The following is a 26,059-nucleotide window of genomic DNA, read 5'->3' on the forward strand; positions in this document are numbered from 1 at the left end:
CTGCTGCAAAGCACAATGCTGCCCGATGCCAGGGAGAGGTTCCCCTCGCCTCCGTGGCTGCAGGCACAGCCTCACAGGTGTCCTGGAGAGCCAACTGCAGGGCAGGGCTCCTTGGAGGTAAATTGCCCCAGGGCCGGTGGAAGGAATAATAAAATTATCCAGTGGCTGCTGAAGAACCAGCCTTTTCCCCACACAGACCAGCTGCAGGTACAATTTTCTCCCAGGGAAATCCCAGGTTTTCCCAGTGCCTTTCCCAGCTGCTACTCAGGCAGGGCAGCACTGGTTCTGTAACACAGAAAGAATAAGCACAGAAGCCAGTTTTCCATAATAAATTAGTGTTACATAAAAACAGCTCCTGTGCACGATCAGTATTTCCAGACAAGTAAAAAATATAAAATCGCCTCTTTCATTAGAGGTTTATATGTATATACGAGTATATACTTAGATTTGCATTAATATATGAACTGCACACACACATCTAGATGGATAAATAGAGGAAAGTTTTGGGGCTTCAACTTCAGTACAGATTCCTTATGCTTTGGTTCAAGAGCACCAAAACCACAGAGGGAAGGGAAGGTCTCAATGGATGTCACTCATCCGTGGCAGCCATGCCCAGAGCGTGCCCCTGCCTGTCCCAGTCCTGTCCCCGTCCTGTCCCCAGTGAGGCACAGGCAGGTCCCAGCAGCAGCCGTTGTGGCTGGGGCAGCTCCGGGCAGTGCCTTGGGCTATTGCTTGATGCTGTTACTCAGGTGTTGTCCCCCCACCCCGCCTGCTATGGCTCACCCTGCACCGGGGGATGCAGCTCGTAGCCGGAGAAGGTGGCCCGCAGGGTGTCGGGGGGCAATGGGGACAGTGGACAGGGAGGGGGGATGCCTGGCGCTGCCTGCTCCAAGCTGTCCTGCTGCAGTGTGCTGTCCCCTGGCTGCGGCTCAGTCCCACAGCCATGCAGGGGCTGGAGAGCGCACAGGAGCTGCCCTCCATCCTCCTCCTTGCTGCCCAGCAGCTTCACCGACTTGAGCGGTACCCAGTGCCCTGCCACGCTGAGGCTCTCCTGTGGGTCCTCCTGGCTGAAGCTCCTGCCCGGTGTGGGCAGAGGCAGGCAGCTGCCTGCTCCCAGGGCTGGGCACTGGCATTTAGAGTAAAGTTGGGGGTGCAGGGAGAGCCACGTCTCGGGTGTCTGGTAGTCCCTGTCACCTGTGTAGCTGTCTCCGGTCAGTACCAGGGGCACCAGTGGCTCCAGTACATCATCCTTGTCACACGTCTCCCCATCCTCCCCCGGCCACGATGGGACCCAGGAGCCCACAGCGTGTCCCAGCTGGCTGCGGGTGCAGGACGGGTCCCTGCCCTGGTGGCAGCCTGGCCCAAACCCGTTGGCGCAGTAGCCATTGATGTCCTGGGAAAGGCTTTCTCCGAGGAGCAGACGGACAGTGGGTGCTGTCAGCTCAGCCGGGGGTGGCCCGCGGGAGGGGAGCATGGCTGGCAGCAGCAGGGCAAAGGAGTCCTCCTCCAACTCAAGGGTGGGCACCCTGATGGCCACACTCAGCTGCCCGTTCAGGAGAGCCTGCCGGGAAACAAGCAGCATAGTGTTGGCCCCAGCTTGATGGACCCTCTTCCCGCCTGGGGGTGAGGAGCCACGCACTCCAGGGAGAGGGACAGTCCTGGGCAGCCCGTCTGCCATGCTCGTAGCTGGGACAAACGCAGGCAGGGCTCTGCTCACACAGCATGGGGCTCTGAGCCAGGGGACAGTCTCAGAAGCCATTGCTGCCTTTCACACTCTGCCCCAGCTGTCAGAGCGTGATGGAAGAGCTCTCCCCTGCTTAGGGATGGGAGCGCTCCCTGTGCAGAGGCCAAGAGGAATTGGGAAGCAAAGGGTGCTGGCACCAAGCAGAGCAGGGCGAGCGGAGCAGCCCGACACCTCCTCTCCACGCTGGCACAGGTGACTCCTTGAGCTTAGCAAGTTACTTTTGTCCCCAGCATGCTCCAAGGGCTGCTCAGCCCCGGCTGCGGGCACCCCCAGCACTGGGAAGCTGGGATGCAAGGGGGAACAGGGGCTCAGGGAGAAAGGCTGACTGTGTCCCCAGGGCCCCATCCTGCTGACCCAGGACACGTCTGGAGCAGCTCAGCAGGGCTGCAGCCCCAGGAGCCTCTCGGAGGGCTCTACCACTGAGGGCTGTGCAGCATGAGCTACATGCTGCCCAAGACACCTTTCTCCAGTTACCCATGGCTGACTGATGCATCCCACCAGTATCTTCTCCCACACAGTAAGGCCTGGGGGTACGGTGGGTCAGACAGTGGGGGAGGCTCCTGGGCACCGAGAGGGGTTTGGTGGCACAAGAGGTGGAGGGAGCCCCTGCAAGTGCAGGGGACCCTGGCTCGGTCGCGGCAGGGAGGAGGCTGGAGGAGCATCGTTCACTCACAAGCGTTTTCGGGAGGTCCGTCTCTGAGGGGCTGGGGAAGACGTGCAGCTGGAGGCAGCGGAGCCCAGCCACACTCAGCAGCAGCAGCAGGAAGACACCACTCAACACGGCAAGGAGCAGCCAGGGAAAGCCTGCCAGGAGGTGACAACAGGCTGAGGGGTGGAAGGACCCCAGCTGGCATCCCCCCACAGCCCACCCTCTGCCAGCACTGCCCCAGAGCCCCCTTGGCAGGCAGGGACATTCCAGGAGGAGGTGTGGGGCAAGCCCAAGGAGGATGGCGAGGAGCACCTCCCCAAGAAAGGTCTCCACAGGGCGTTACTGGGCCACCAACCCTGACCAGAATGGCTGGGAGGGAGTGACCCACACCTCCACTCATGTCCGTGCCGCAAGCAGGACTTGAGATGCAGTGGCAGCGGCTGATTTGGTAGAGATCTCCCACCTGTGGGGCTGGACGGTGTCACCAGGCACTGCTTGGCCTCCCGACTCCGCTCCCCGGCCATGTTGGCGGCCCTTGTCCGGACACAGTACCGTGTGCGGGGCTTCAGGTACTGGAATAGGCAGGGGGCATCCTCCCCACCACGTCTGCAGGGCACCTGGAAGCAGAGGGGATGTGTGGCCATGGTGGCTGGAGGTGGGGTCTGGGCACCGCTCCACTCCCCAACTACAGCCTCGACAGCCCATGTGCCCCACGGCGAGGAGCTCAGACCCCCCTCCCTGCTCCCCAGCATCTCCAGCTGTTGCTTCTTCACCCCAGGAGGCATTCGGGTCCCAGAGCACCTCATTAAACACCTCCTGCAGGCCTTCATCTGAACAGAAATCCTTATGAGTTTTCTTGTTCATGCAGTCTAGAAGAAGAAAGGGACCTCCTGCCACCCCCAGGCTGTAACCCCAAACTCAGAGTGCAGAGCATCTCACGCCTGTTTGTAGGGTGCGGGCAGGGCTGGGGCACCTCCGTGGATACAGGGACCACCACCCCACCACTGCCACAGGACACAGGCATCGCCGCTGCACCGGGAGAGCCTCCGCAGCCCCGCGCACCCCGAGCCTGGACCACCCCGACACATACCTTCTGGATGAGCACGTCCCCTTCGTACAGGCTCAGCCAGTACCACAGCTTCCACAGCACCTCCTCCACTGGCTCGTAGGAGCCAGCTTTGCTACGGTAGGGCGTGAGGGGCAGGGTGACATTTACACTGAGGGTGTCACCCTGGAGCAGCCAGGATAACGTGGGGGGGCCCACCATTGCTGTAGGGAGGGGAAAAAGAAAATGGATGAGGAAAATTAATGTCTTCAAAACAAAAGGTAGACGTCTCCTTTCTCTAGAAATGATGTTTTACTGTTGGACATCCCACTCCCAGCGCATAGAAACTTGCTCAGATCTATCCTGGCAGCACCTTGTGCTGTGAAACCAGCTCTAGAAATAAACAGAGGGCAGCAATTGCTCTTCTAGCTAAATGCACCTATTTCTATGCCGGTTGGATACAGAGGGAATGGAAAAGAGGGCCCAAATGGCCAAGGTACACCCCATTTTAGTCGCCCACACATTCAGTTCATTGTGACAATCCCCTGTGAGGTGGGCTATGGGAAAGTCCTGAAGTTTTCCCCTGCCTCCAAAAGACAGCCAGGCTTTTTGGACAGGACAGCTGCTGAGAAGAGGCAGGTTCTCACACCTTGCAAACATGGCAGCCAGGGCAAAGGCAGTGCTGGGGGAACTGCTCCTGCCTGTGCCAGCTTTGCCACCATCCATGGTCCTCGCTTCACTGTGTCTCCTTGCTCTTCACCCAGCAGTTCTGCTCCCATCCCTTTCCTCCAGTTGGTGCTCGGGGCACTTTTCCCACCAGTATCTTCACATCATTTCCCACCGTATCTCTCCAGACCTTCTCCCCACTGCCCCCTGCCCCCGGAAGAGCGGGAGCCCGACTGAAGGCACTCCCTGGTCCTTACTGTCTCTGTACGGCTGCAGCTCGCTGGAACTGACCCACTCGGACAGCTCGCCTCCGGCCTCCGCTCTCACCCTTGCCCAGTAGATATCGTAGATATCGTCAAAATACAGCTCGCACGCCCAGGAGGAGCCGGTGCTGTTACCCCAGCAGGCACCTGCCTTGGTCCAGGGAGAGTTTCTGCACATGAAGAAAATGCAAGGATTTCTCCTTTTTGGCAACTTCCCAGCCAAAAACACAAATTGCCATGCTGTCCAAGAGGAAAGGGTGGGAAAGCACAGATACTGGCCAACAGCATGCCGGGCTGCAGTAGGAAGAGTGTTGCCAGCAAGTCCTCTCTCACCAATGCTGGTGGGACGGCACCTGGAGTGCTGCATCCCGGCCTGTGCTCTCCTCTACCAGAGAAAACACGTCCAGGCCAGAGAGAGCCCACTGAAGGGCCAAAAAGGTGACCAAGGGGCTGGGCCATCTGTAGTGTGACGGAGGCTGAGTGAGCAGGGACTGATTAGCCTCAAAAGAAGATGGCATAGGGTGGGGAGTCCTATCAATGTGATGGAGTACAGAAGATGTAGACCTCTTCTCAGGACAAGAGGCAGCGGGCACAGGCTGAAATACAGGAAATTCCCTTTAAGCATAAGGGGGAAAAAAACCAAACCCCAAAGCACTCCCTTTTGTCTTTTACTGAGAGGGTGCCCTGGAGAGGGAACAGGCTGCCCAGGCAGGCTGCGGAGGCTCCATCCTTGAGCCTTGGGTCAAAAACCAACAGGACAGAGTCCTGAGCAGGGATTGGATGAGCTGGTCTTGGGGGTTCCCTGCCAGATCCAGTGTTCTGTTGCTCTGAGATTTGCTGTCAGATAACAATCCTCTGGCTGACGGGGTACCTGACAGCCCTCTGCCAAGGTGTGGGGGACACCAGCCACCTCTGTCCCTGCTGTCCCACCTACCGTCCCCTCCACTCCACCTGGTACGTGGTGCCACTGGGCGAGCCAGGGTCCGGCTCCCAACTCAGGCAGACGTGGAAGTTCTGTGCCTCCAGCCTCACGTCCCGGGGGGGCAGTGGGGTGCCTGGGGAGGGGGGAAGAAGAGGGGGGTCAGGCAGCTCTGCTCCAAGGGGCCTGCTCCTTGGCTGGTCACTGCTTGGACATGCTGCGGGGGTCTCCCCACTTGGCATCAGCATTGTGGGGGCTCCCCCACCCTAAAACCCCCAGCTTCAGTCCTGCACAGGACCCCAAGTCCCTGCCAGGCTCAGGCAAGCACTGGCTGCCAGTGCATCCACATCTCTGGCATGCCCTGGAGATTCCCAACTCGGTCCCCAAGGAAGGCACAGACACCCTGATGTGGCTCCTGCTGACCCTGGGGTTTTCCTTCCCATCATACCTTGAAGATCTCTTGGTCCCCTCCTCCCAGCAAATACCTTCCCTGGGTCTGGGAGTCATCCCCACGCTTCTCCCCCCGCCACAGCCAGGGCCACCCCCAGTGGGACTTACCCTGGAGCAGGGTGCAGGTGGCCAGGGACAGTAGCAGGCTCAGGGCAGGGCTCATCCCGCTGCGGCCCGTCCATCTGCCCCCGGCTCTACGCTGTCAGGCTGGGTGCCAGGGCGAGGGGACGGGTGTGACAGAGCTGCCACCGCAAACACAACAGACAGGTAGAACCTGTAGAGAGAATATTTTTGTTCCTGAAGCTGTGGCCAGTGCCACCCGCTGCAGGCACGCCTGGCACCGGGAGGCTGCGTGCCCCACTGTGGCACTGGGGTGCCTGCCACAGAGTGGCAGTGAACCCTCTGCTGCCCCCTGGGATGGGGTGAAGCAGCAGCGGGGCAGGTGCCCGTGGGGCTGCGGTGGCAAGGGGCCTGTGGAGATGGCCACACTCTGCCACGGCACCCTGCACGTGCCACAGGGACCTCCTGCTGGTCCCCCGGGGCGTCTGGTCCCTCCCTAAAGGCAGGGAGACATCAGGCTGCTGATCTCATGGTGGGTCTGAGAAAGCTCTCGGCCTGATACTCCCACCGCCCTGGCGGTGACTCAGCCCCGCTCCGGACATGACTCACACTGGCACAACCAGTGATGCCACTGCTGTGACGCCCCCAGCCCTCCCGCAGCAGGGATGGGAGGGTGTCACACACACCGGCACCCACCAGCACCCCACAGGGTGCCCACAAGGTGCTGTGCCCCACATAGACACCTCCATCTCCGAGCCACAGCTGAGGCTGGTCCCGCTGGGCACCAGTGCCAGAGCCCCACCGGCCCCAGGGGGACACTGGGGCACCCACAGCCCTGCTCCCTCCTCCCTCTCTCCAAAACCTGGCCGGCAGCTCTGTGCCTTGGCCTCATCCCACCACCCAGATACCAGGGAGATTTTTTCCCAGCTATGGAGGTAACCTTGCTCTCTGGGAAGAGACATGCAAGGGCTTTGAAGCCATCAACTCCACCCTCCCAGTCATGGGCACATGTACCCTGGTGAAAGCGGGGAGCCTAGGGCCACCTCCAGACGCCAATGGGTGGGAGCATCTCCCTGGACGGGCTGGACATCCATAGGGTTGACCTACTCCTGCTGCCTCCTGCTCTTCCCATTTGATACTGGCTGCGTTAACCGTATGAGTGTGACGGTCTCAGTAGCAGCGTGTTTGAACAGGTCTCCCGGTGTGTGCTGTCCCTCCCAAGAGCTCAGAGCTGGAAACAAGGAGGAGCAGTCGGCAAACAGGGATGGGCAGCTGCAAGCCGTGGACAAGGGCTCCGAGCCCCAAGGTGAGACCTCTGAAACACCAGAGCTGGGTCACGGGCGGTGGGGTCATGGCTTTTCCTTGCCCCGAGGCCAGCACAAACCCTCCAGCTTTGCCGCAGGCCCCCTGGGAAGGTGGCAGCATTTCTCCTGGAGGGAGAAGGGCCCCCCGGCACCATTCCCAGGACACGGAGCAGAAGGCCAGGAAGACCCTGGGACCTGGCTGTGCAGGGATGGGGACAGGGAGTGGGCTGCTGGGGGGAGGCCACAGGATGGTCACTGCCAGCCCCTGCTGACCCCAGCACCCCCTCCCCACATTGCGGTTTTTGTAAAAATATGGTTTTGTGGTTATGCCATTGGCTAAGACTGCAAGGATGGAACCCCCCCCTCCTCCACCTGCACCCCCCATGGGCCCAGAGGCGCCAGTGTCCCCCCTACCTCAGGCTGGGCAGTCACTCATCTGGTCCCGGCCGCAAATGTGGTGGTGCCATTGTGCCCACCACGCTCCGCCGAACACAACCCCTCAGCAACCCCGTGCTGGGCTCCCAACGCTCGCTGGAAGCACGGCCAGGGTCTGCCCAGCCCCCGGGGTCCCTCTGGCCGGGAGACAGCCGCGTCCTCTGTGCCACCGCACCGGGAGGCTGTGGGAGCCCTCCCTCTACACGTGACTTGCCTTTCTGGTTTATGCATGTTTTCTTCAGTCAAGTTTTGTTTTTTTTTCTTCCTTCCTTCCTCATCGAGAGCGTCTCCTCTGGCTGCAGGCGGGGAGCCCTTGGCGGCTCAGCAGTGCCCTCTGCGAGCGAGTGGCAAGAGGCAGCCCGTGCCCAGCACCCCGGAGGCACCCAGCCTCCGTGTCCCCCCACGCAGGGACCACCAGGGGCTCAGGGACAGAAGACAGTGGCACAGGGATGGGGCTGGGACACAAGCCAGGACATCCCCACAAAGCCAATGCCGGGAGGAGGCTTTCTCCTTGCCAACACCAGTGCTGCCAAGCTGGGACCCTACTCTGCCCTGGAGACCCCAGGGAACCCACACAGGGCTCAGTATCATCCCCCAAGCCCCGAGCCTTTGGCAGCCCCTCAGGGGGAGAAAGCAGCACGGCTTATGTTTTCTGAGAGCGTAACACTGTGTAGGACAAACAGAGCTGTCGCCCACAGCACCCCCAGAGCTCACGAGGACCCTCCAGCTCTGCCAGGTGCCGAGCAGACACCGCGAGTCCAGGCATTTTAAAGCAAGAGCCCAGCAGCAGCCGAGTGCCACCTTGGCTGCTGTCCCTGCACCGCACACACAGCCTTTAGCAGCCCCGGCACATCCCATGGTGCGAGGGCAGAGGGGGCTGGTGCCTGGGGGGACGGGCAAGAAAACAGCCACGAGGAAAGAGGAGGCACAGGCGGCAGCAAAGTGGACAGACTCTTTAATACCACCCTTGCTGAGAACATCTCCCGCCTGCTGCCGGCCCCAGGCACAGGCAGCTGCCTACCTTCTGTGGGCACTGGGCACCTCAGGAATGTGGTGGCAGGGACAGGGACGCCAATCAGTCTGGGTGATCCCCTGGGACAGACAACACAGGCAGGAGATGCTTTCGCCATCTCAACACATGGAGAGGAGCATTCAAAAAGCTCTCCCAGTGCCGTCAAAAGCTCACAAGAGCAAAAGCTCCTTCTCCCTTTGCCCGCCAGCAATGCACCGGGCAGAGCCAGCACCATCCACCCCACCAAGCCCTGCTGGCGAGATGAGCGTGCAGCTGCCCCGGCGCCCCCAGACCCTCTCCCTGTTTGGACAGAGGTGGGGGGAACCCTGCGGCAGCCAAGGGGGGCTGCAGAGGCTGGGGAGCCTGTGGTGCATCGGGGGCAGCCCTAGCCCTGCAGGCAGGATAAGGCCAAGGACAGATGCACGCAGCGAGGCCAGAGCGTGGTGCTGGGTGTCCCTGAGCAGTCCAGCAGCACCTCCGCTCCCCAGCCTTCACTCAGCGTTGTCAAAGCAGCAAGCACTGCAGAGACGGCTGGCTCCATGCCCAGGAGAAGAGAGGCACCACCACAGGCAGGATGCTGCCCCCAGCACTGAGGAGGGAAGGTAGGTCTCTCTCCTGGAAGAGGGTGCCACAGGGAGGTGGCAACTCTGGCAGCAGCAGCCCAGCATCCCTGGGACCAGAGGCACCACTGGTCACTCCGAGAAGGGCACAAGGGGTTGTGGAAAGAGCAGGTAAGGCCATGACAGGATCAGCCAGCAGCGCTGGCTGCCGCCTCGCTGGGCACCACCGCCTCCATCCCTGCCACCATGCAGCACCAGGAGGCTAAACTTTCCCTGGCACAACCCATCCTCCGAAGGCCTTCTCCAGGTACCGAGCAACAGCCAGTGTCAGGTGGTCGTTGTAGGAGGCTGCCACCAGCTGAATGCCCAGTGGCAACCCCTCGCTGCTCAGGCCCAGTGGGCACTGCGTCACCGGGAAGCCCAGAACGTTGAAGATGGCTGGAAGAGAGAAGGTTGCATCAGAGCAAGCGCAGCCCCTGGGATAAATCACTGCCTGGCTCTCCCAGCCCAGCAGCTGCTGCCATGGACAGTGCTGAGCTCCCACAGCTGGTCCCTACCAAAGTGGTGCAGAGACACGATGACAAGGGGACATGGCTGGCCAGAGGTTCCCAGCACCCGTATCACATACACAAGTTGCACCCAGGAGTGATGACACGATGATGCATCACGCCAAGATCTGCTCTGGGACATGCCTGCCCCAGGCACCATCCCTCCATTATGCTGAAGCCACAAAGCATCGCAACCCGGCGCTGGCATCATGGGGCTCAAGCCACAGGAAAGCCACAGAGAGCCCCAAACTGTACCACAGGGACACAAGGGCTCTCAGGTTCCTGCCAAACTATGGCACCAGCTGCGACAGCCTGAGCGCATCACGCTGGGGCAGGGTGACACCCCAGGATGAAACCTGCCCCACTGCCGACAGCAGGCTCAAATACAACGGTTTTAAAGCAGGACCATAATCCTTTCCCCATGTTCTGCAGCAGTGAGACACCCCTCTGCGCTGCAAAGCCCAATGTCAGCGATGGAAACACTCTGGGTAAACCCCCCTGGCTCCCCACCCAGTGCTGCAGCGGGCAGGAGGTGGCTGTGAGCCCTCCCTGCACCCCAGCAGCGGAACTGGAGCTGCTCACCTGTGTAGGCAAAGTTGAAGGGCATGCATATGGGGGAGTGGTGCCTGGGGGCGATGGTGGGGTGGGAAGGGTACAGGAGAACCCCGTCTGGCCCCAGCAAGGCCTCCATCTCCTCCTTCAGGCTCTTCCCCATGCTCACTAGCTTGGCATTCCCACCAGGGTTGAGTTTCATCAGCTTCTCCGTCAACCCCAGGGCTGCAGGGCAAGGGCACAAACAGGAAGAGAGAGAGGACTGTGGGTTAAGCAGCCTCAGCAGCACATTTCCTGGCCACACGCAGCATCCCCCAGCTCACAGTGGGCCCCCCAGGTCCTTTCCCCACGAGCTCCCAGAGCGGATTGTCCCCTGGACAGGGCACGGCTCCCCAGCTTTGCCAAAGGAAAGGCTTTCAGCCTGCCCATTGCTTCCCCAAGTTTTTCCAGCCACTGGGATTGAGCAGCGCTGGTGGAGCAACCTCAGCACTCATTAGACAACAGCACTAATTGGGGTTCTCTGGTGTCTGCTGCTAAGACACGAGATGGGTGCAGACCCCCGACGGCTCCCTCCAGCTCTGGCAGTTCTGGCAGGCTCACAGCTCTGCTGTCCTCACCACTCCTTCTCCTGGGACATCCCATCCCAGTTACCCAAGACCCAGCCAACCCTCACCTCAAGCGCGCGTTACACTTGAAGACACCAAGTGTCATTGCAAAAATCCAGTCCAAAGCCACCCAGTGCAAACCCCAGCGTCCCGTCGCAGGCTGCTGGACGGCCACTACTTTCATTCCACAACTTGCCCACCCCACCACCGCCCCCGCACACCCCAGGGGCTCCTCCTGGTCTTACCGATGGCTGGGAGAGTGTGGGAAGACATTCCCACCAGCCACTTCATCAGCTCCCACAGCGGCCACACCGGCTTCCCGTGGTCCCCCAGCAGGTCAGTGAAGAGCTGTGCATCCTGCAACACACAAACACGATCCCTCCGTCAGCACTGCCAGCAGGGAGGGACAGGCTGAAAAACGACAGTGAAATCTCCAGCTGATCAATCATCTCCACAAAAGCTGTTCCCATTTTCAGGTGAGAGATGCCCGTTGGGAGCATTACACACCTCCGGCACCAACCCAGGGCAGCAGCGGGAGCATCTCTCCCTGCCAGAGACAGCACAGAAGGGACCTCGCTCTGTGGAGGGAGCCCCCAGAGCAGCACCTTTCGGTGCCCCTCTGACATGATGCAAGGGATGATGCTCTGGTTAACACCTCCTGGAGGCATTCAGTGCTGTTACATGGCTGTGGGGTCAGGAAAAAGGAAGCAGAAAGGACCATGCATGCCTTCCTTAGCAAGGTGGTGTTGGTTTATTTTCCACCCTTGCCTGCGTGGCAGGAACGCATGAGGTATAAATACTCCCCAGAGTTTACTTTTGCTACAAAACACTTCCACAAAAAGCATGGCGCAGGGCTACAATTCAGGGATCACTAAACCATGTTACTCCTTTGCTGGGAGCCACATCGTCACCTCATGGGAAAGCAAAGGAGAAGGGGCTGCGTAGCTTTGGAAAGAGATGAAGGGATGACTCGGGACAAACAGAGCAAAGAAAGCCCCTGGGCAGGTCCAAGAAGCCTACAGCTCTTCATGTCTGGCCCCAAACAGCTGATTTTTCCCTGCTGCTGCCAAATCTCTGCCTTTGACAGCTCTGTCTGACGCACCTGCCCATCACTGTCCTTGGATGACATCATGGCTGACCAGATCTGGAAGGAATACTTCATCTTGCGAATTGACACGCGCTGAACTTGGACCCCCAGCTCGCTTTCGAGGTGCTCCACCACCTGAGGGGAATAGTGAGGGTTTTTTTTCCACAAAGACAGGATGTGCTGGGTTCAGTCCAGGGAATCCAGGGACAGGAGAGAGCCCACACAGGGAACCCCACAGCTCCTGCCCTCCACAGCAGGACCTCCCCCATCCGGTAACAGACCTTTGGAGGTCCCCAAACAGCCCTCACACCACCCCCTGTGATGCTCCAGAAGAGCACCAAGAGCAGCACCGATTTCACTGAAAAACAAAAAAGTTTCTTTGTGTGACTAAATGCCAGGCAGCAACCCTGGGAAACACACAGCTGTGTGACATGTCCCCAGAAGGTCCCCATAACATGGACAGGGGACATTAAGAAAGCAAGATACAGCTATTGCAATGGAAATTGGGCCAAAGACTTTGGTCACCCTGATGCACTCCAACACACGGGTGCTGCTGGCACAGGCATCCACAGCCACTCGCAAGAGACTCCTCAAACTGGATCCCCCAGGTTTTATAGAATCATAGACTGGTTTGGGTTGGAAGGGACCTCAAAGATCATCGAGTTCCAACCCCCCTGCCATGAGCAGGGACACCTCCCACTAGAGCAGGTTGCTCAAGGCCACATCCAGCCTGGCCTTGAACCCCTCCAGGGATGGGGCATCCACAACTTCCTTGGGCAAGGCTCACGCCAGTGAGAGCCAACCTTCATTCCTTCTTACCTTCTTTTGGGCCTGCAAGATCTCCTTGTCCACAGGCGACACAAAAACAGACCCGCCATCATGATCCATGCAGTAGAATTTAATTTTCTCCAGTGATACCTTTTCATTCAGCTTCAGCCTGGGAAAACAACGGCACTTTGCTCCCAAATCCATCCCTGGCTCCTTTCCGGCTGCCAGAGCTGCTCATGTGCAATTAATGCGTGCTCAGGACATCCAAAATATCCTTAGGACACCCTGCTCTGCCCATTAGGGTGGGAAGGAGGGTCCCTGAAGACACAGACACAAACTGTCCCCAGCCCCCCCAGTCGCTCGCCCGCCCCTTCAGCACCTGCTGGTTCTGGGGCTCTGTTGCTGTTGGCAAAACCCTCATTTCTCAGGATGCAGCTGGTAATTACAGACCCTGGCTGGGATTGCACCACCAGAGCCGTGGGGAAACAAAAGCGGTAGCGGAGAAACGGCCACATGCAGGCTGCAGCACGATGCAGGACCCGCCCTGTCTCTGCTCCCTACTGGTACATGCACATAAAAGCCTGTTTGGCTGCACAGACCCAGGAGGAGACCAAACGAGCCCATGGGATGGGATGGAAAACTCATTACTTAGCAACAGGAAAAAACACAGGTAAAACCCCCAAAAAAGGCTAGCTGCAGGAGGGAAGGGCCATGCTGGCTGAAGCAGCTCACAGGGAAAGCCCTCCCGCGAGGAAGGAACCTACTTGTTGACTCCAGGACCGGCCATGACCCTCAGCATAGGCTCCAGGTCCTCAGCATAGCGGCACATGGGCCCCGTGCACAGGAAGCTGGTCCGCACCCCCTGAGCGTTGGGGAACTGGCCGTCGTTGGGGACCACCCCTGTGAGCACAAAGGGGGACAGTGGGTACCATCCTGTGAGCACCCACCCGGACAGGCCGTGCAGGAGGCAGCCCCTGGGTGCAGGAGGGGCTGTCACCCAGGGTCCGCACACACGGGCAGCGCCTGGAAGCTGGTGGCGAGGTGCCCAGGGAGGGGAAAGGAGGGAAAGCACCCAGCTGGGACACCAGGTGCCAGGCAAACACCCCAGCAGCTGAACCCCACCTTGGGAAAACATCCCACGCTGAAGATGCAATACCAGGGGGAAAAAACCTCCCACCTCCCACGTGCCTGGCGCTTTGCCTCCCAGCAGCATCCCAAGGCCAGGCTGCGCTCACGCAGCGGGCCTGTCCTGCCCAAGAAGTTGCCTGCCCCCTTACAGCAATCCCTCCAGAGACCGGCACAGGAGTGTCCCCAAGCAGGTTCCTCCCACAACCTGCATTCTGCCTCCCGGGGAGGGGAGGAGACCCCTGCATCTGCTGTACCTGTGGTGGGTTTGTGGCCGAAGACCCCGTTGAAGAAGGCCGGCATCCGGATGCTGCCACCGATGTCTGAGCCCACTCCGATGACGGAGCAGGCTGCTGCCAGCACGCCCCCCTCCCCGCCTGCACGGGAGGAAACACAGAAAACGCCCACAAATCGAGCGTGAATGGGCAAACAGAGAGAATCACCCAGCAGAGCAGGGGCATCTCATGCTGGCCATGTGCCTTGGCAGTCAGCAACGTCCAGGGGACAGCCAGGGAACATGGGGATTTCCCTGCCCCAGTGCCCTACCAGCACTGCTGCTGGCACAGAGGGTATGGCAGAGCGAGCCACAGCCATGCTGGGTCGTGCAAAGCAGCTGAGCCTCCAGATGGGCTACCGGGCTGCCTTTAAAGCAGCTGGGCCTCCAGATGGGCTACCGGGCTGCCTTTTGACCCGCTGCTGGCGTGGGAGGGCGCGGAGGAGCCAGGGCTCACCTGAGCTTCCGCCCACGATGCGCTGCAGGTCATAGGGGTTGTTGGTGCGGCCGTAGACCCTGTTGCTGGACTCATACCACATGCAGAGCTCGCTGCAGTTGGTGACACCCAGTGGGATGGCGCCTGCCTGCTTCAGCCGCGACACCACCGTGGCATCCGAGGTGGCCACCACATTGCGGCGGTTGACCAAGCCAGATGTGTTGGGCATCCCTGCAGGCAGACAGAGGGAGGTGTCAGGGGCAGCTCCCCTGAGACCACCCTGGAGGCAGCAGGGACCATGTCTGCCAGAAGCAGGTCCCCAGTGGGGTCCCCCACAGCAAGTGGGTGCCAGAAGTGGACACAGACACAGGTGCCCAGGCAGAGGGGGGTGCAGACCAGGGTAAGGGAAGCCACAGCCACCCACTGCCCCATGGAGCAGGCAAGCTGGGGGGGGCATGAGTAAACCCACCGTGCAGAGAAAAGGCCTCCTTGACGGTGATGGGTACCCCGAGCAAGGGGAACTTCTCCTCCAGGTAGTCATCGGCAGGGCCCTCCGAAAGCAGCTTGTCCACCTGCCGGGCCTCCTGCAGAGCCTCCTCGAACCTGCGGAGGAGTAACTGGAGGGGGATGCTCTGGGGACACCGAGGGGATCTCTGCAGGGGGGGGTGAGTTCCTGCTCCCGGCAGGGACCACTCACTCCTGCTCCCGGCACCCGCTGTAGCCCAGGGGGCCCTGGAGGAGGCTGGGGGGGGGGCAAGCACCCTGTCCCCGCCCTGCCCCACCTCACCTGTCCTTAACGACAGCGTTGATGAGGGGATTGACCTCCTTGATCCGCTCCACGTAGGCCTCCACCACCTCCACACACGTCACCTGGAACACCAAACCCCTTGGTGCCAGTGTCCCCCCCTGATCGCCCCACGGTGCCGGTGCTCCTCCGACGCCCCGGTGCCTCTGCCGATGCCCCCTCAACCCGGTGCGCCCCCCAGGCCCAGTAATCCCCAGTGTTCCCCTGGTGCTGGTGTCTCCGTTGCTCCGGTGTCCCCGTGATGCCGGTGCCCCCGTTATACCGGTGTCCCCCGGTCCTCCCCCGATGCCTCCCGGCCCCGGTACCCCACCGGCCCCGGTGCTCTCCGACGCCCCAGTACCCCTCCCCGCCCCTCCCCCGTGCTCTCTAATGCCCCGGTGCTCCCCGGTGCCCGCTCGTGCCAACCCCTGCCGCACCTCCCTCGCGCGCAGCCGCGCCGCCAGCCGCCGCGCGGGCAGCAGCAGGAGCTCGTGGCGCGGCGGCGGGACGGCGCGCGGCGGGGCGGGCGTCACGAGCCCCAGCAGCGCCAGACAGGCGCGCGACAGCAGCCGCAGCAGCAGCGCCAGGCACCGCTCCGCGCGCGACAACGCCATTGCCGCCGCGACCCGCCCCGCCCACGCGGAAGTGACGACGGCGCCGCCGCCTCGCCCCGCCCACCTCCGCGCTACCGCAGCAACCGTTCCGCCGCGCCCCGCGGGCCTGCTGCCGCCGCCGGCTCCCGGGGCCTCCTCCCGCGCCCCTCCCACTCCCCCCTGCGGGCCGGGGGCGCGGCGCCGCCGGCCGGGGGACGGGTGGTCTCGCTACGCGCGGTGAGGCCTACCTTCCGCCTGTCTACGCGGAGCTAAGGCCCGGTCTCGGCCCGCCGCAGGCCGCGCTGCCGCGGTGTGCGGCCCGCGGAGAGTCGCCTCTTCCCCTTCTCGGGGCAAAAGCAGCAGAACGGGGCAAATGGAGCGGCTGAGCCGCTGGTTGGTTGGAGGTGGCAAACGGCCTGGTGAGGCAGGGCCGTGCGTCCAGCCCGTGTGTAGGGCATGCAGCCCCTCGCCGTGGAAAGGCCTGCATCGACCGGCTGCCTCGGGCAAGGCATGGAGGGGTCTCAAGGCCTGGGGCTGAACCGCAACATAGTTGAGCGCATCCGCAACGCCTCTGGGTTGCTTGCAAGGGCGTCCCGTGCTGGGGGTGAGGAGGAGATGCTGCCTGTTCCTGCAGAGGCTGCCCAGCAGCCTGTCCTCAAGCTCTGCACACAAACGCTCTGTCTGTAGGGTGCTACCAGCATGTGGGACCTTAACGCTGATCAGCTTAAAGCTGCCATCTAATATTGTTCCTCGGCATTCTAAACACTGAGCTTCACTCTCGAGCTTTTTCCCTCATAAAAACACAACCACTAATGTAGTTATTTTCAAACAAGCACTGAGATTTTTGAGTCACTTGGTGACTGGAAGAGCACTGGATAATCCAACCTTCAAAAGCAAAAGTTACAAAAATTGGTAATGCTAGGGGAAAAAAAGTCATGCCTTTTAAAGCAAGTATTTAAGCAGTGTCTGAGCTGGCCTTATTACATATCTTTCTGTCCACATAGTTGGCAATTAAATTATCAGTGAAAAGCAAGGGAGATGAGGGGATACGTTTCTTGTGAAAATCTTTTACAACCGCAAAGTCAACAAGTCAGCATTTATAAAAATAATCTGCAGCGTACACACCCTGGGAGGATATTGGCTTGACCTCTGTCCCACAAAAACCTAAGCTGAACATAAAAGGAAAGTCATCTTGATAATAGTTCTTTTTTTACAAACTCTTATCAAAGGGACCTGTTTTTTCCCTGCCCAGTGCCCATGGAGGAAAGAGGGAAAGGGAAAGGGAACGGGAAAAGGAGAGCTAGCTGCTTTCCCTGCTCAAAGTGAGAGTCCTGTGCCCCTGGGGGGACACAAAAACTGCTCCGTCTATGGGTGGGTTTGGTCACCAGATACCTGGGGGACTCAGGAAGGTGGGGAGTCCCTGCTCCCATAGGGAGAGGGGAAGTATTTGGCTCTTGCTGATTTTATTCACCTGGTTTCTCCTTTTTCCCTGTGGCTCTCCCTGGCTGTGCATACCAGTGCCTCAGGGGCGGGTTACGACCAGGCTGTGCTGGGTGCTTCCTCTGGCTGATGGCACAACAGCAGCTTAAAAGAGGCTTTTTCCATTTCCCTGACATTGCTGGAACACCTGTGGCCTTATCTGGGTCCTTATGTAGCCTTTGCCTTCTCCCCATGCTATCTCAGCACCCGCACCCCCGGGTTGGTGCGGGTTGGGGCGGTTTGTGCTGTGCCCGAACCTGGCCCCGCGCCCGCATCTCTGCAATCGCTGCCCAAAGGAGGCACAAAGTCACCTGCTTAGCAGAAACTGTAAGTCAGGAGTTGTTAAACCCTGGCTTGTGAAATGTTCTGACAGTGTTGGCGGTTGCATCTTGGGTTTACCAGACTGGGAACAGGGATGACAAGGGTTCCTTAGAGCTTGGGAGTGGCCTGGGTAAGGCGGCTGTCCCACGGGATGCTTCCAGAGCTAGAATGGTAAAATGTGTCCCCTCAAAGGAGGCAGGGAGAGAATGTCCCTCCTAAATGTAATCCCAGCACTGCTCTTGTCATTTTTTTCCTCAATATCTTGATGGATTTCCTCCCCTCCTATCCCAAGTCCTGCCCAAATATTGGCAGATGGGGATGAGCAAAGCCCCGTCGCTCCTGGCTCTGCTTCTGCTGCTGCTCAGAGCTTTAGCGGGGATCTTCCCTAAGCAGCACAGCTCTGGCGCCTTGTATGCCATGGAAAGTGTCTCCCTTAATCTTTGTCTTTCAACTTTTAGGAGCAGAGCTTTGAAATTCATACCAGATCATCTGCCACACACTTGGCATGGGCTCCCCGCGTCCCCGCTAATCAGGCTGTCCTCCAGCGCTGCCCCAGATAGCGGCTCGGGCTGCCTCTCCTTAGGTCAAGCTGCTGAGCTTTCTGGGAGTTGAGCCAAGAGAGCAGCTAGCATAGCTTCATTTCCATGAAAAATGGAAAAAATGGTGCTCTAGAAATAAAGCACTAAGATCTGGAAGCCTGAGGTCAAGATGATTAAGACTGCTTTTCAATTACCAGAACCATCCCAACAGGCCACTCCATATGCATGCTAAGGAGGCGGTTAATGCCCATCTAATGAAAAAACAAGCAGCCGAGAGCAAGGAGGTGGGAAATCCACAATGAAGCTCCCACATCCAAACCCGTCCCACTGCTTCATTTCTTCTAACCCAGCTGGTTAGAAGGAAAAACATGATTCAGGGTCTTGTGCTCCTGGTACGTCTGCCCATCATTATCTCCCATCGTCTCGTTATTACCAAAGGCTTATCAAAACATGAGAGATGAGCAAGAACGTGTGGAAAGCCGGAGCGGTTCTGCTCAGGCTGTGTGCATGTTGTAACCACTAATTGGCCAGGAAAGCATGGAGAAGGCTGGGCAGCAGAGCTCGAGGCTGGTGGGAAGCAGAGACGGGAAGCTGACCCACTGCACCATGTTCTGGTCGCCTCCTCCAGGCTCTCCAAAGCTCTTCTGGAGCTTTTGCTCAGTGTGGAAAAAAATACCTTTCAGGAAATTAAAAAAATTAAAAGAGCCTGACAGCACAATTCTTTCCTTTGCAAAATGAGTCATTTAAAGCTTACCCTTAAAATAAAGCTTCAGAGAAAAAGGGGGCTTTGTGTAGAAGGGTGCTGGGGTGGGGGAAGAGGGAAGGGATGTTTAAAGGTTCAGATTTAAACGCAGCAGCTCAGATGCTCATTTCCCAGCTGATCCCAGGAAAAAAAAAGCCCCAAGGCAGTTAAAGGTGGTTCCTTGGAGCCCGCTCTTATCCTGATCCACCACAGAGGGATGCTGTGCTCCGCGTTTCCTCGGCCGTCTCCCTGCCAGCTCTCCGGGAGCCAGGCCAGCGCCGGGTGGCACCCAGGGTGTGGGAGAACAGCCTCTGGGCTGCACAGAGTGGCACTCGGGGCCTCCTTGGACACAGAGGGAAGCACCTGGAGGCCCCTGGCGCTCTTCACCAGCTTCTGCAGCCTCCAGGGAAAGCAGGAGCACTTTCACCAAAGCTTTCACTGAATTTGGATTGCTTTCACTTAAACTGCTCCCTCCGCTGCTGTGCATCCTCTGGCTGGGCTGGGATGCCCAGGGCTGCACTGCGCAGGAGACAGGGATCTGGGGATGGGGTTGGATTTTCCTTCTTGCAAAGCCATGTATGAAGTGAAGCAGCAGAGTCTGACAGGTGCATGTGAGATGTTTGTCACTCCCTGTGATGGGAGCACCCGCTTCCATCAAATGACTCTAACTTCCCTTGGGAAATGGGGGTGAAGGCACCCGGCTCCCTTGGGAATCTCAGGGTCGTGGTGCCTGGAGACAAGGCCTCGCTGTGCCCGGGGTGAGGACAGAGTCTCCCGGGGGAGCGAGGGCTGGGATGGTGCTGGCAGACTGCTCCTGGATGCCAGGTTGGATTTATGACCCCCTCCTGAGACGCAGGGCAGGCACATCGTGCTTCTGCAGAGCAGCAAAATATCCTTCCTGGACCCATGGCTGCATTTGGGGAAAACAACTAAAAAAGCCTGTTTAGGAGCCCTGAGGCAGAAATGTTGCCTGGAGCCTCACTGGACAGAGCCGTGGGGCAGAGGCAGCTGCCTGCCCTCTTTGGGGGGCGTGGGGAAACGTTATGAGGTTTATTCAGGTGCTTTGCAAGCAAAGGGGTTTGATGAGCGCTTCTGACCCTGAGCTGAGTAAGCGCAGGGGGAAGCGGAGTTGTTTTCTCTGCTTGCGCTGCAGCCCCCCGGGATGGAGCTGCTGGCAGGGTTTGGGGAGAGCCCCCCTGCGTTTTGGGGGCTCTGCACCCTGCGGGGGGCTCCCCCGTGATTAGTAACTTGTGCCTGGGAAGCAGGAGCCACCGTGTGTGCAGAGGGCTGTGGGGAGGGGGGGGGGAGGTCAGTCCGGACCCGTCTCTGGTGCCCGAGCCCAAGTCCCGCCGTGGGGCGGCTGCGGGGCGGGGGCGGGGCACACACCGACCGAGCTCCAGCGGGGCCCCCCCGGGGACACCTCCCGGTCCCTCGGCTCCCGGGGCGGCTCGGGAGGCTGTCCCGGTGCCGGGCTCGCCCTGCCGTCCCCACCAGGTGGAGACGTTTTGCCACCAACACCCTGCGCCCGGCGGCGGTGTCGGGAGCGCTTTGGGCGGGCTCGGCTGCGGCACGGGGACGCCCTTCCCAATTCCAGGTAGAGACACAAAGACTGTCTTGTGTCCTCCCCCGAGACCCTGCCTGAAGGAGCTGGGGCTGGGTTTCAGCTTCATCTCCCGGGGGGCTGCTGGCTCGCTCAGGATCTGCGGCCGGAGGAGCCCAGGGCACGGCAGCACACGCCAGGCTGCTGCTCTCCTTGGAAATAAAAACTGGAGCAAGCCACAACTGAGACAAGGCGCTATTTGATTTACTCACTGCATTGTTTATTTAACTGCTGCTAATAGCTCTCGAAGAGGCATCCTTCCCTTAGCTCCTTAAGTCCTTGTTTTCTCCTGCAGCGAGCTCCTGCCAGCTCCAGGCTCGCCACCCCAACGGGCCACGGCAGGTCTCCAGACGTGTGTGGACAATGTGGTGGCTGCAGGAAAACCCCATAATGACCCATCAGGACAGAGCAGTGGGATCCCAGCTGCCAGGCAAGGCTGGTGCCTCCTCCTCACAATTTGGCTGAGGTTCAGGGTGGGCACAGGTTTGGCATTTTACGGGGATGCTCCCCTGGGGCTCAGCTGGCGCTGCAGAGGAATCTGGGTAAAACGCTGCTGCGGGACCACCCCCTGCAGACCCACTGGCAGAGCAGCCGTGGGTTTTGCAGCCAAAGCTCTCCCAAGCCAGCTTCATCCCAGCCCCACTGCAGAAGGGAATTGCTGACAGGGAATTGGAGAAGGGAAGGGATTGCTGTCCTGGATGTGGCTGGGGTACGGCTTCCCTCTGGAGCAGCACTGTGGGATGGGGATGGTGGGTGTTTTTGGGCTCCCTGTGCCGTGGCCGTGATGGTGCCGAGCACCGGGCCGGGGTTGTGCCATGGGAGGTCGCTCTGCTCCCGGCGTTGGGCGTCCTTGTCCCCTGCCCCTCAGGGCTGCAGCTGCTCCCGCTGCACGGAGCCAGAGAACACTGTGTTCGCCTGAGTCCTCGATTAAACAAAATGTTTATGCATGCCTCCGCTCCGACGAGCATCTTGGCCGGCTTGAGCAAAGCCTGCTCCCTGCCCCAGCCCCAGCTGCGCCAGGGGCAGCCCCCGCAGCTCTGGGGAAAGGTCTGTGTGACGCTGACTTCAGGAGCCTGCTGGCCTTCTCTGCATGGTGCCCTCTCCAGGGACCCCTGCCCCTGGGTACCTGTGCCCCAGCTCCACCACGAGGGGCTTCGGCTGCTGCCCTGCAGCCGCTTGGTGCCAACAGGAGCTGCTGGTTCCTTCAAGGGGCTGGGGGGGGGCACACTTTGCTTCTTTACCCTGGGGGCCGTTGACACCCACCCCATGAACCTGCTACCCCTTTCCCATTTGGGCTGGGCTTTGGACTGTGTCTCAAGACTTCAGGAACAGCTAAGAAATATCCTGGGCTCTAGGGTGTCTCCAGCAGTGCAGAACACCATCTCTGACACTGCGTTCTCCACATCCTCCTGGTGACCACCTGCTGATCATCACCACGAACAAGACCCTGGGATGGGGTGGGCCATCTCCAGCACCAGCCAGGGCAATGGCAGGGCTGACACTAGCTTTCAGGGCTGGTCTGCTGCAGCTCCGTGTCCCTTGTCCTGCACATTGTCCGGGATGTGCCTGCTTCCTTTCCTGCCTGAGGGGATGGTTTGTGCCAGTTCTGCACATCTGCAGTTAACTGGGGACAGACTGGCCTCCCCGGCCTGTGTCATCTCTCAAGGGGTGTGTGGCTGCCCAGTCCACGCTTGCATGGCAGCCCTCAGCCAGATGTGCCATCATGTGTTGCTCGTGCTGATACCTCCAAACCCCTCGGAGGGACAGAGGTAACTCCCTCCCAAGCCATTTCCCCTGTGGGGAAGGAGCAGCACACCTTGGGCAAGGGGGTACCACCATATTGAGGTCATGTACAATACTGCCAGGAGACACTAAGGCCAAGGAGAGGTGTTTGGAGGTTTGCAGGGAGCTCTGGACGCAGATGTGGCTTGGGGATGGATACAGGAGCCAGGATCTGCTCCGTGGACCCGAGGGTTGAACAGTGTGCTGTGAGGACTGGCACTATCCCGTGTTGTGCACATGCTAAGGGTGTGCTGGGAGAGCTGAGAGTTGGAGCATGTGCTCCATCATGTGCAGAATTTAACAGCCCAATAACACAGCTAGGGACAGGCAGGCAGGGAGGCTGGAAGAAACTGGTGGGATTGGTGCTAAACTCTCAGTCTTTTGGCTAGTATTTGGGTGATGGGTACCTAGCAAGAGAGACCAGACCTGTGTGCTTGCCAGCCCCACGAGGAGTGGGGAGAAGGGGTCTGCGGGGCTGAGACGTGGCAACAGCAAAGCTCAGAGCTCAGTGCCTTGAATTCGGGAGGCCAGAAAGGAGGAGAAAATGCTGATGGCCACATTGATGATGATGACCATGCATCGGACTCCCAGCCGTGACTCGCACAGTCTGCAGGGCTGTTTCCCAAGAGCTCCAGCTTTCAGCAGAGCCGGTTGCCCAAGCAGCGTGCGTGCCCCTGCCAAGCCATGCCATGGCCCTTGCGAAACGGTGTTGATAAACACTGCGGGGCATGCCAAGTCCTGCCAGAAGACAGCTGATGTGCTGGGGCTGCAGGGAGTGCCTGCGCGGAGAGAGGAATTTTCCACTACTCCCCAGCAAGTGCCTCTGACCCCGCCGGGGACTGTCCTCCACACGGCAAAGATTCATTTGCTGGTGTCCAGCTGCCCCTGTAAACCCCGCCGTGCAAGTGCTGTCCTGGGCAAGGGGTGGTTGGGTCACCTGGGGGATGGTGGCACCCCATACCAGCCCTGTAGGGTGCCACCATCCCCCAGGTGACCCAGCCACCCCCATCTCATTGTGGGGCTGTTCTTGTATCCTGGTGATGAACTACCCATTAGTTTTCCCTTTCCAAGCACATGGACCAAGTTGGGGTGAGCCCTGTGCTGGTCTGGTCCCTGTCCCAGGGACTTGCCTTGCGGTGATGCTGGTCCTGTTCACATATGTCCTGGGGACACCAGGTGACTCTCACCAGGGCCCTCCAGGCTGCCTGGGCCAGCTCTGCCCTGCTGTGTCTTATGGAAGATTTAAATGTCTCAAAGAGCAGCAGGTTTGTTGTATGAAAAGGGTGTGCTCCACCTTGTGCTGGCTGGTGTATGGTAATTAGCAGGCTAAATGCCCGGTTTCATTTGACCAGCTAATGTCCTGGAGCTGCAACTCGCTTTGCACGCCCTGTCATCCTGCTGTGCTCTCCATGGATGCAGATAAAGCTCTCTAAATGAAGGCTGAGCTTTCTCCAGGGCTCTGGGGAGGGCTGTGCCAGGCGGTGCAGACCTGGCCAGTGCACAGTGCCACGCGTGTCCCCAGGCGGCTCCTGTCCCCCCCGTCGCCCACAGCCCGGCACCATCAGGGGATGGGCATTTCAAACCCTGACATCTCATGTGGCTTTCCACAAAGTGTCCCCGGGGACCAGGACCATGCTGAAGAAGGAGGAGTGTAAAGAGCATTTGAGAAGCCTGCGTGTGCCTGCTGATAGCCACGAGCAAGCATGGCATCCACAGCTGCCTGGACAGCAGGAAAATCCAGTTATTTGGGGCAACATTTGTAAATCATCAGCAGCTGCTCTCTGGCACAACATGACCCTTTCCAGAGGCCTTCCTCTCTTCGTCCTCCTGAGGAAAGCCACCAGCATGAGGATGCTCATGGACTCTGGACGGCCAGCGTGCCCTGTGCTCCCGACAGCTTTGGTGCAGCACGGAACCCTCCTCCCTGGGTCCCCCAGGCTGCTTTTGGGACACTGCTGAAATGTATTTTCCAGTGCTTCAGCCAGCTTGTTTGGAAGTGACCTAAGTGGCAGACATCCTGGCCATTTTCTTGGGAAAGTGCTTCCAAGCCCAGTGTGAAGCCTTTGTGTTTGCTGCAGGGCTCTCTCGGCACCACTTGCTCTGCTGGAGATGGGGCGCAGGGGTGATCCTTGGGTGATGGATGTTTCTGGGTGGTTGATGTTTGTCACTACATCAAACTGCCCCGTGGAGGTGTTTCTGCTTTCTCCTGGGCATCAGGACAGGATGCGCTCCCGTTGGGCAGGTTGCAAGGTGACTTTGTTCTCCCGGTGGGCAGTGACGGCCTCTCAGGAGCTGCAGATGGGCTTGGTCAGAGGTTTCCAGAGAGACCTGTTGTTCCAGTAGGGACCTGCCTGGCAAAGGCATGGCTGGAGTTCCTCCTCCATTGGTGGGCAGAGGAGCCAAGCATCAGCAGTCCCAGGAGAGAGAAGACATGGGGGATCAGGGTTTGTGGACAGAATGCTGGGGGTCAGGGCTCTGGGAGGCCCCTGCCTCCTACCTTTTTTCCTTCCCTCCCTTCCTCCTTCCTCTGCTCTCCATCTTGCTTTCACTCTCTCCTTCTCTTTGACTTCCTGTTTCTGTTTCTGTTTCTTTTCCTCTCTTTCCTCCTTTTCTTCCTTTCTTTTGCTGCCTCCCAGACATGTCCCTGCTGCCACCCTGCCGCCCTGGTGCCCATCCCTCTGGCATCAGGGCTGGCAGTGGCAGAGCTGCAGAGATGCAGCCTGCCTGTGGGGTTTGTCCCCAGCAAAGCCCCAGCGCATGAAAGGGACCCAGGGCAAACACCGTCACCCCATCAGCTGTGGGGGCTGTTCTCCCTCTGTTCCCCCTCATCGGGGCTCAGGTCCCTGTGTAGGGTGACAAGGTGGGCAGGGAACAGCCATGCGTGGCTGGGAAGGCACTGTTGATGTGGCAGCTATATATAACTGCACGTTGTAGCTGTGCTGACCTAAAGACACAGCGGATCATGGTTTTAAAGTAGAGTAATTGCTATTATTACCGAGCTGGTGTTACAGGGGAATGAGGAAAGCTTTGGGCACGCCACCTCCCCTCCTGTGTTGTGCCCATGGGATGTCCTTTGGATGAAGGTCCATGTGGTCCTTGGATGTGAGAAACGGCAAGAGAAAGGGGGAATGGATGGTTTGCTCACGGCTGGGAGCAGGGAAGAGGCTACTTTCTCTTCTCTCCCCCAGCTCCTGGCATCGTGGAGTGTGGGGCACTCGGTGCCTGCACATTCTCTGCTGGGGAGAGACAGAGCTTGGGCAAAAGGCACCCGAAGAGGCAGCAGATTCTGCCCTGCCCCCAGACACTTGGGACATGGTGTTCTCTCTGAGCAATGATAAGGACAATCAATAATAAAAACAGGCAGCCGGGACGCCAGCCCGGCCCCCAGCCAGCGACCTTCGGGAGCTGGGTCACTGGAGCAGGCGGGCGCTCCTGGCAGGGGCGAGCGCGGCGCCGGGGGCGAGCGTGGCTGCGGGGGGGGCGGTGGAGCGTGCAGCTGGTGGCCCCCGGTGCAGCCGCCCCGGCACAGCCCCCCCGGCACAGCCCTTCACACCTCTGCCTCACCGCCCCCGCGCAGACGGGGCTCACGCACCCGCAGGCACACACCGCGCTCCTCGTTAGGAGCTGGGATGGTGACAGAGCTCCCGCGGGGTCGCGGGGTGCCTCCTCGCCCTGCTCCGAGTGGCTGCACGTGCGCATGGGGCTGGGGGAGGCGGG

The 26,059-nt window shown here is 59.7% G+C and overlaps 2 protein-coding genes across 4 annotated transcripts; both read right to left on the reverse strand.

Moving 5' to 3' along the window:
• Positions 1-318: 318 nt before the first annotated feature.
• On the reverse strand, positions 319-8,347 carry LOC106896250 (interleukin-20 receptor subunit alpha-like). 3 transcript variants are annotated; one of them, XM_014956077.1, is made up of 8 exons: positions 7,515-8,347; positions 5,845-6,010; positions 5,302-5,422; positions 4,362-4,537; positions 3,484-3,662; positions 2,857-3,010; positions 2,418-2,548; positions 319-1,561 (listed from the first exon to the last, which is right to left on the reverse strand). In XM_014956077.1, exons 2-8 carry the CDS (start codon positions 5,897-5,899, stop codon positions 773-775), a joined length of 1,605 nt encoding a protein of 534 aa, XP_014811563.1. In that variant the 5' UTR covers positions 5,900-6,010; positions 7,515-8,347; the 3' UTR covers positions 319-772. The 3 variants fall into 3 exon arrangements, with proteins under 3 accessions (XP_014811563.1, XP_014811560.1, XP_014811562.1); XM_014956074.1 differs by having other exon boundaries at positions 2,418-2,569; XM_014956076.1 differs by lacking the exon at positions 7,515-8,347 and adding an exon at positions 6,811-7,350 and having other exon boundaries at positions 2,418-2,569.
• A 126-nt stretch (positions 8,348-8,473) lies between these two features.
• FAAH2 (fatty acid amide hydrolase 2) lies at positions 8,474-15,913 on the reverse strand. Its single transcript, XM_014956078.1, has 11 exons — positions 15,724-15,913; positions 15,290-15,372; positions 14,972-15,105; positions 14,524-14,733; positions 14,050-14,169; positions 13,432-13,567; positions 12,719-12,836; positions 11,915-12,034; positions 11,058-11,169; positions 10,238-10,432; positions 8,474-9,545 (listed from the first exon to the last, which is right to left on the reverse strand). The coding sequence occupies exons 1-11, from the start codon at positions 15,898-15,900 to the stop codon at positions 9,370-9,372; spliced, it is 1,581 nt and encodes a 526-aa protein (XP_014811564.1). The 5' UTR covers positions 15,901-15,913; the 3' UTR covers positions 8,474-9,369.
• Positions 15,914-26,059: the final 10,146 nt, after the last annotated feature.

This window comes from Calidris pugnax, unplaced genomic scaffold (genome assembly GCF_001431845.1).
Source record: "Calidris pugnax isolate Ruff unplaced genomic scaffold, ASM143184v1 scaffold281, whole genome shotgun sequence".
NCBI classification, from domain to species: domain Eukaryota; kingdom Metazoa; phylum Chordata; class Aves; order Charadriiformes; family Scolopacidae; genus Calidris; species Calidris pugnax.

Bases quoted from the DNA above. Each gene is read 5' to 3' on its own strand.
- LOC106896250 (XM_014956074.1), bottom strand. From the start codon at position 5,899: ATGAGCCCTGCCCTGAGCCTGCTACTGTCCCTGGCCACCTGCACCCTG. The intron at 3,011-3,483 runs GTATGTGTCGGG...CTCTGCTTCCAG, and splicing joins GGGACGTGCTCATCCAGAAG to GTGCCCTGCAGACGTGGTGG. The intron at 2,570-2,856 runs GTGGGAGATCTC...TCCACCCCTCAG, and splicing joins GACACCGTCCAGCCCCACAG to CCTGTTGTCACCTCCTGGCA.
- FAAH2 (XM_014956078.1), bottom strand. From the start codon at position 15,900: ATGGCGTTGTCGCGCGCGGAGCGGTGCCTGGCGCTGCTGCTGCGGCTG. The intron at 14,170-14,523 runs GTGAGCCCTGGC...CCTCCCGTGCAG, and splicing joins CATCGTGGGCGGAAGCTCAG to GCGGGGAGGGGGGCGTGCTG. The intron at 11,170-11,914 runs GTGCGTCAGACA...TGTGTGTTGCAG, and splicing joins CCAAGGACAGTGATGGGCAG to GATGCACAGCTCTTCACTGA.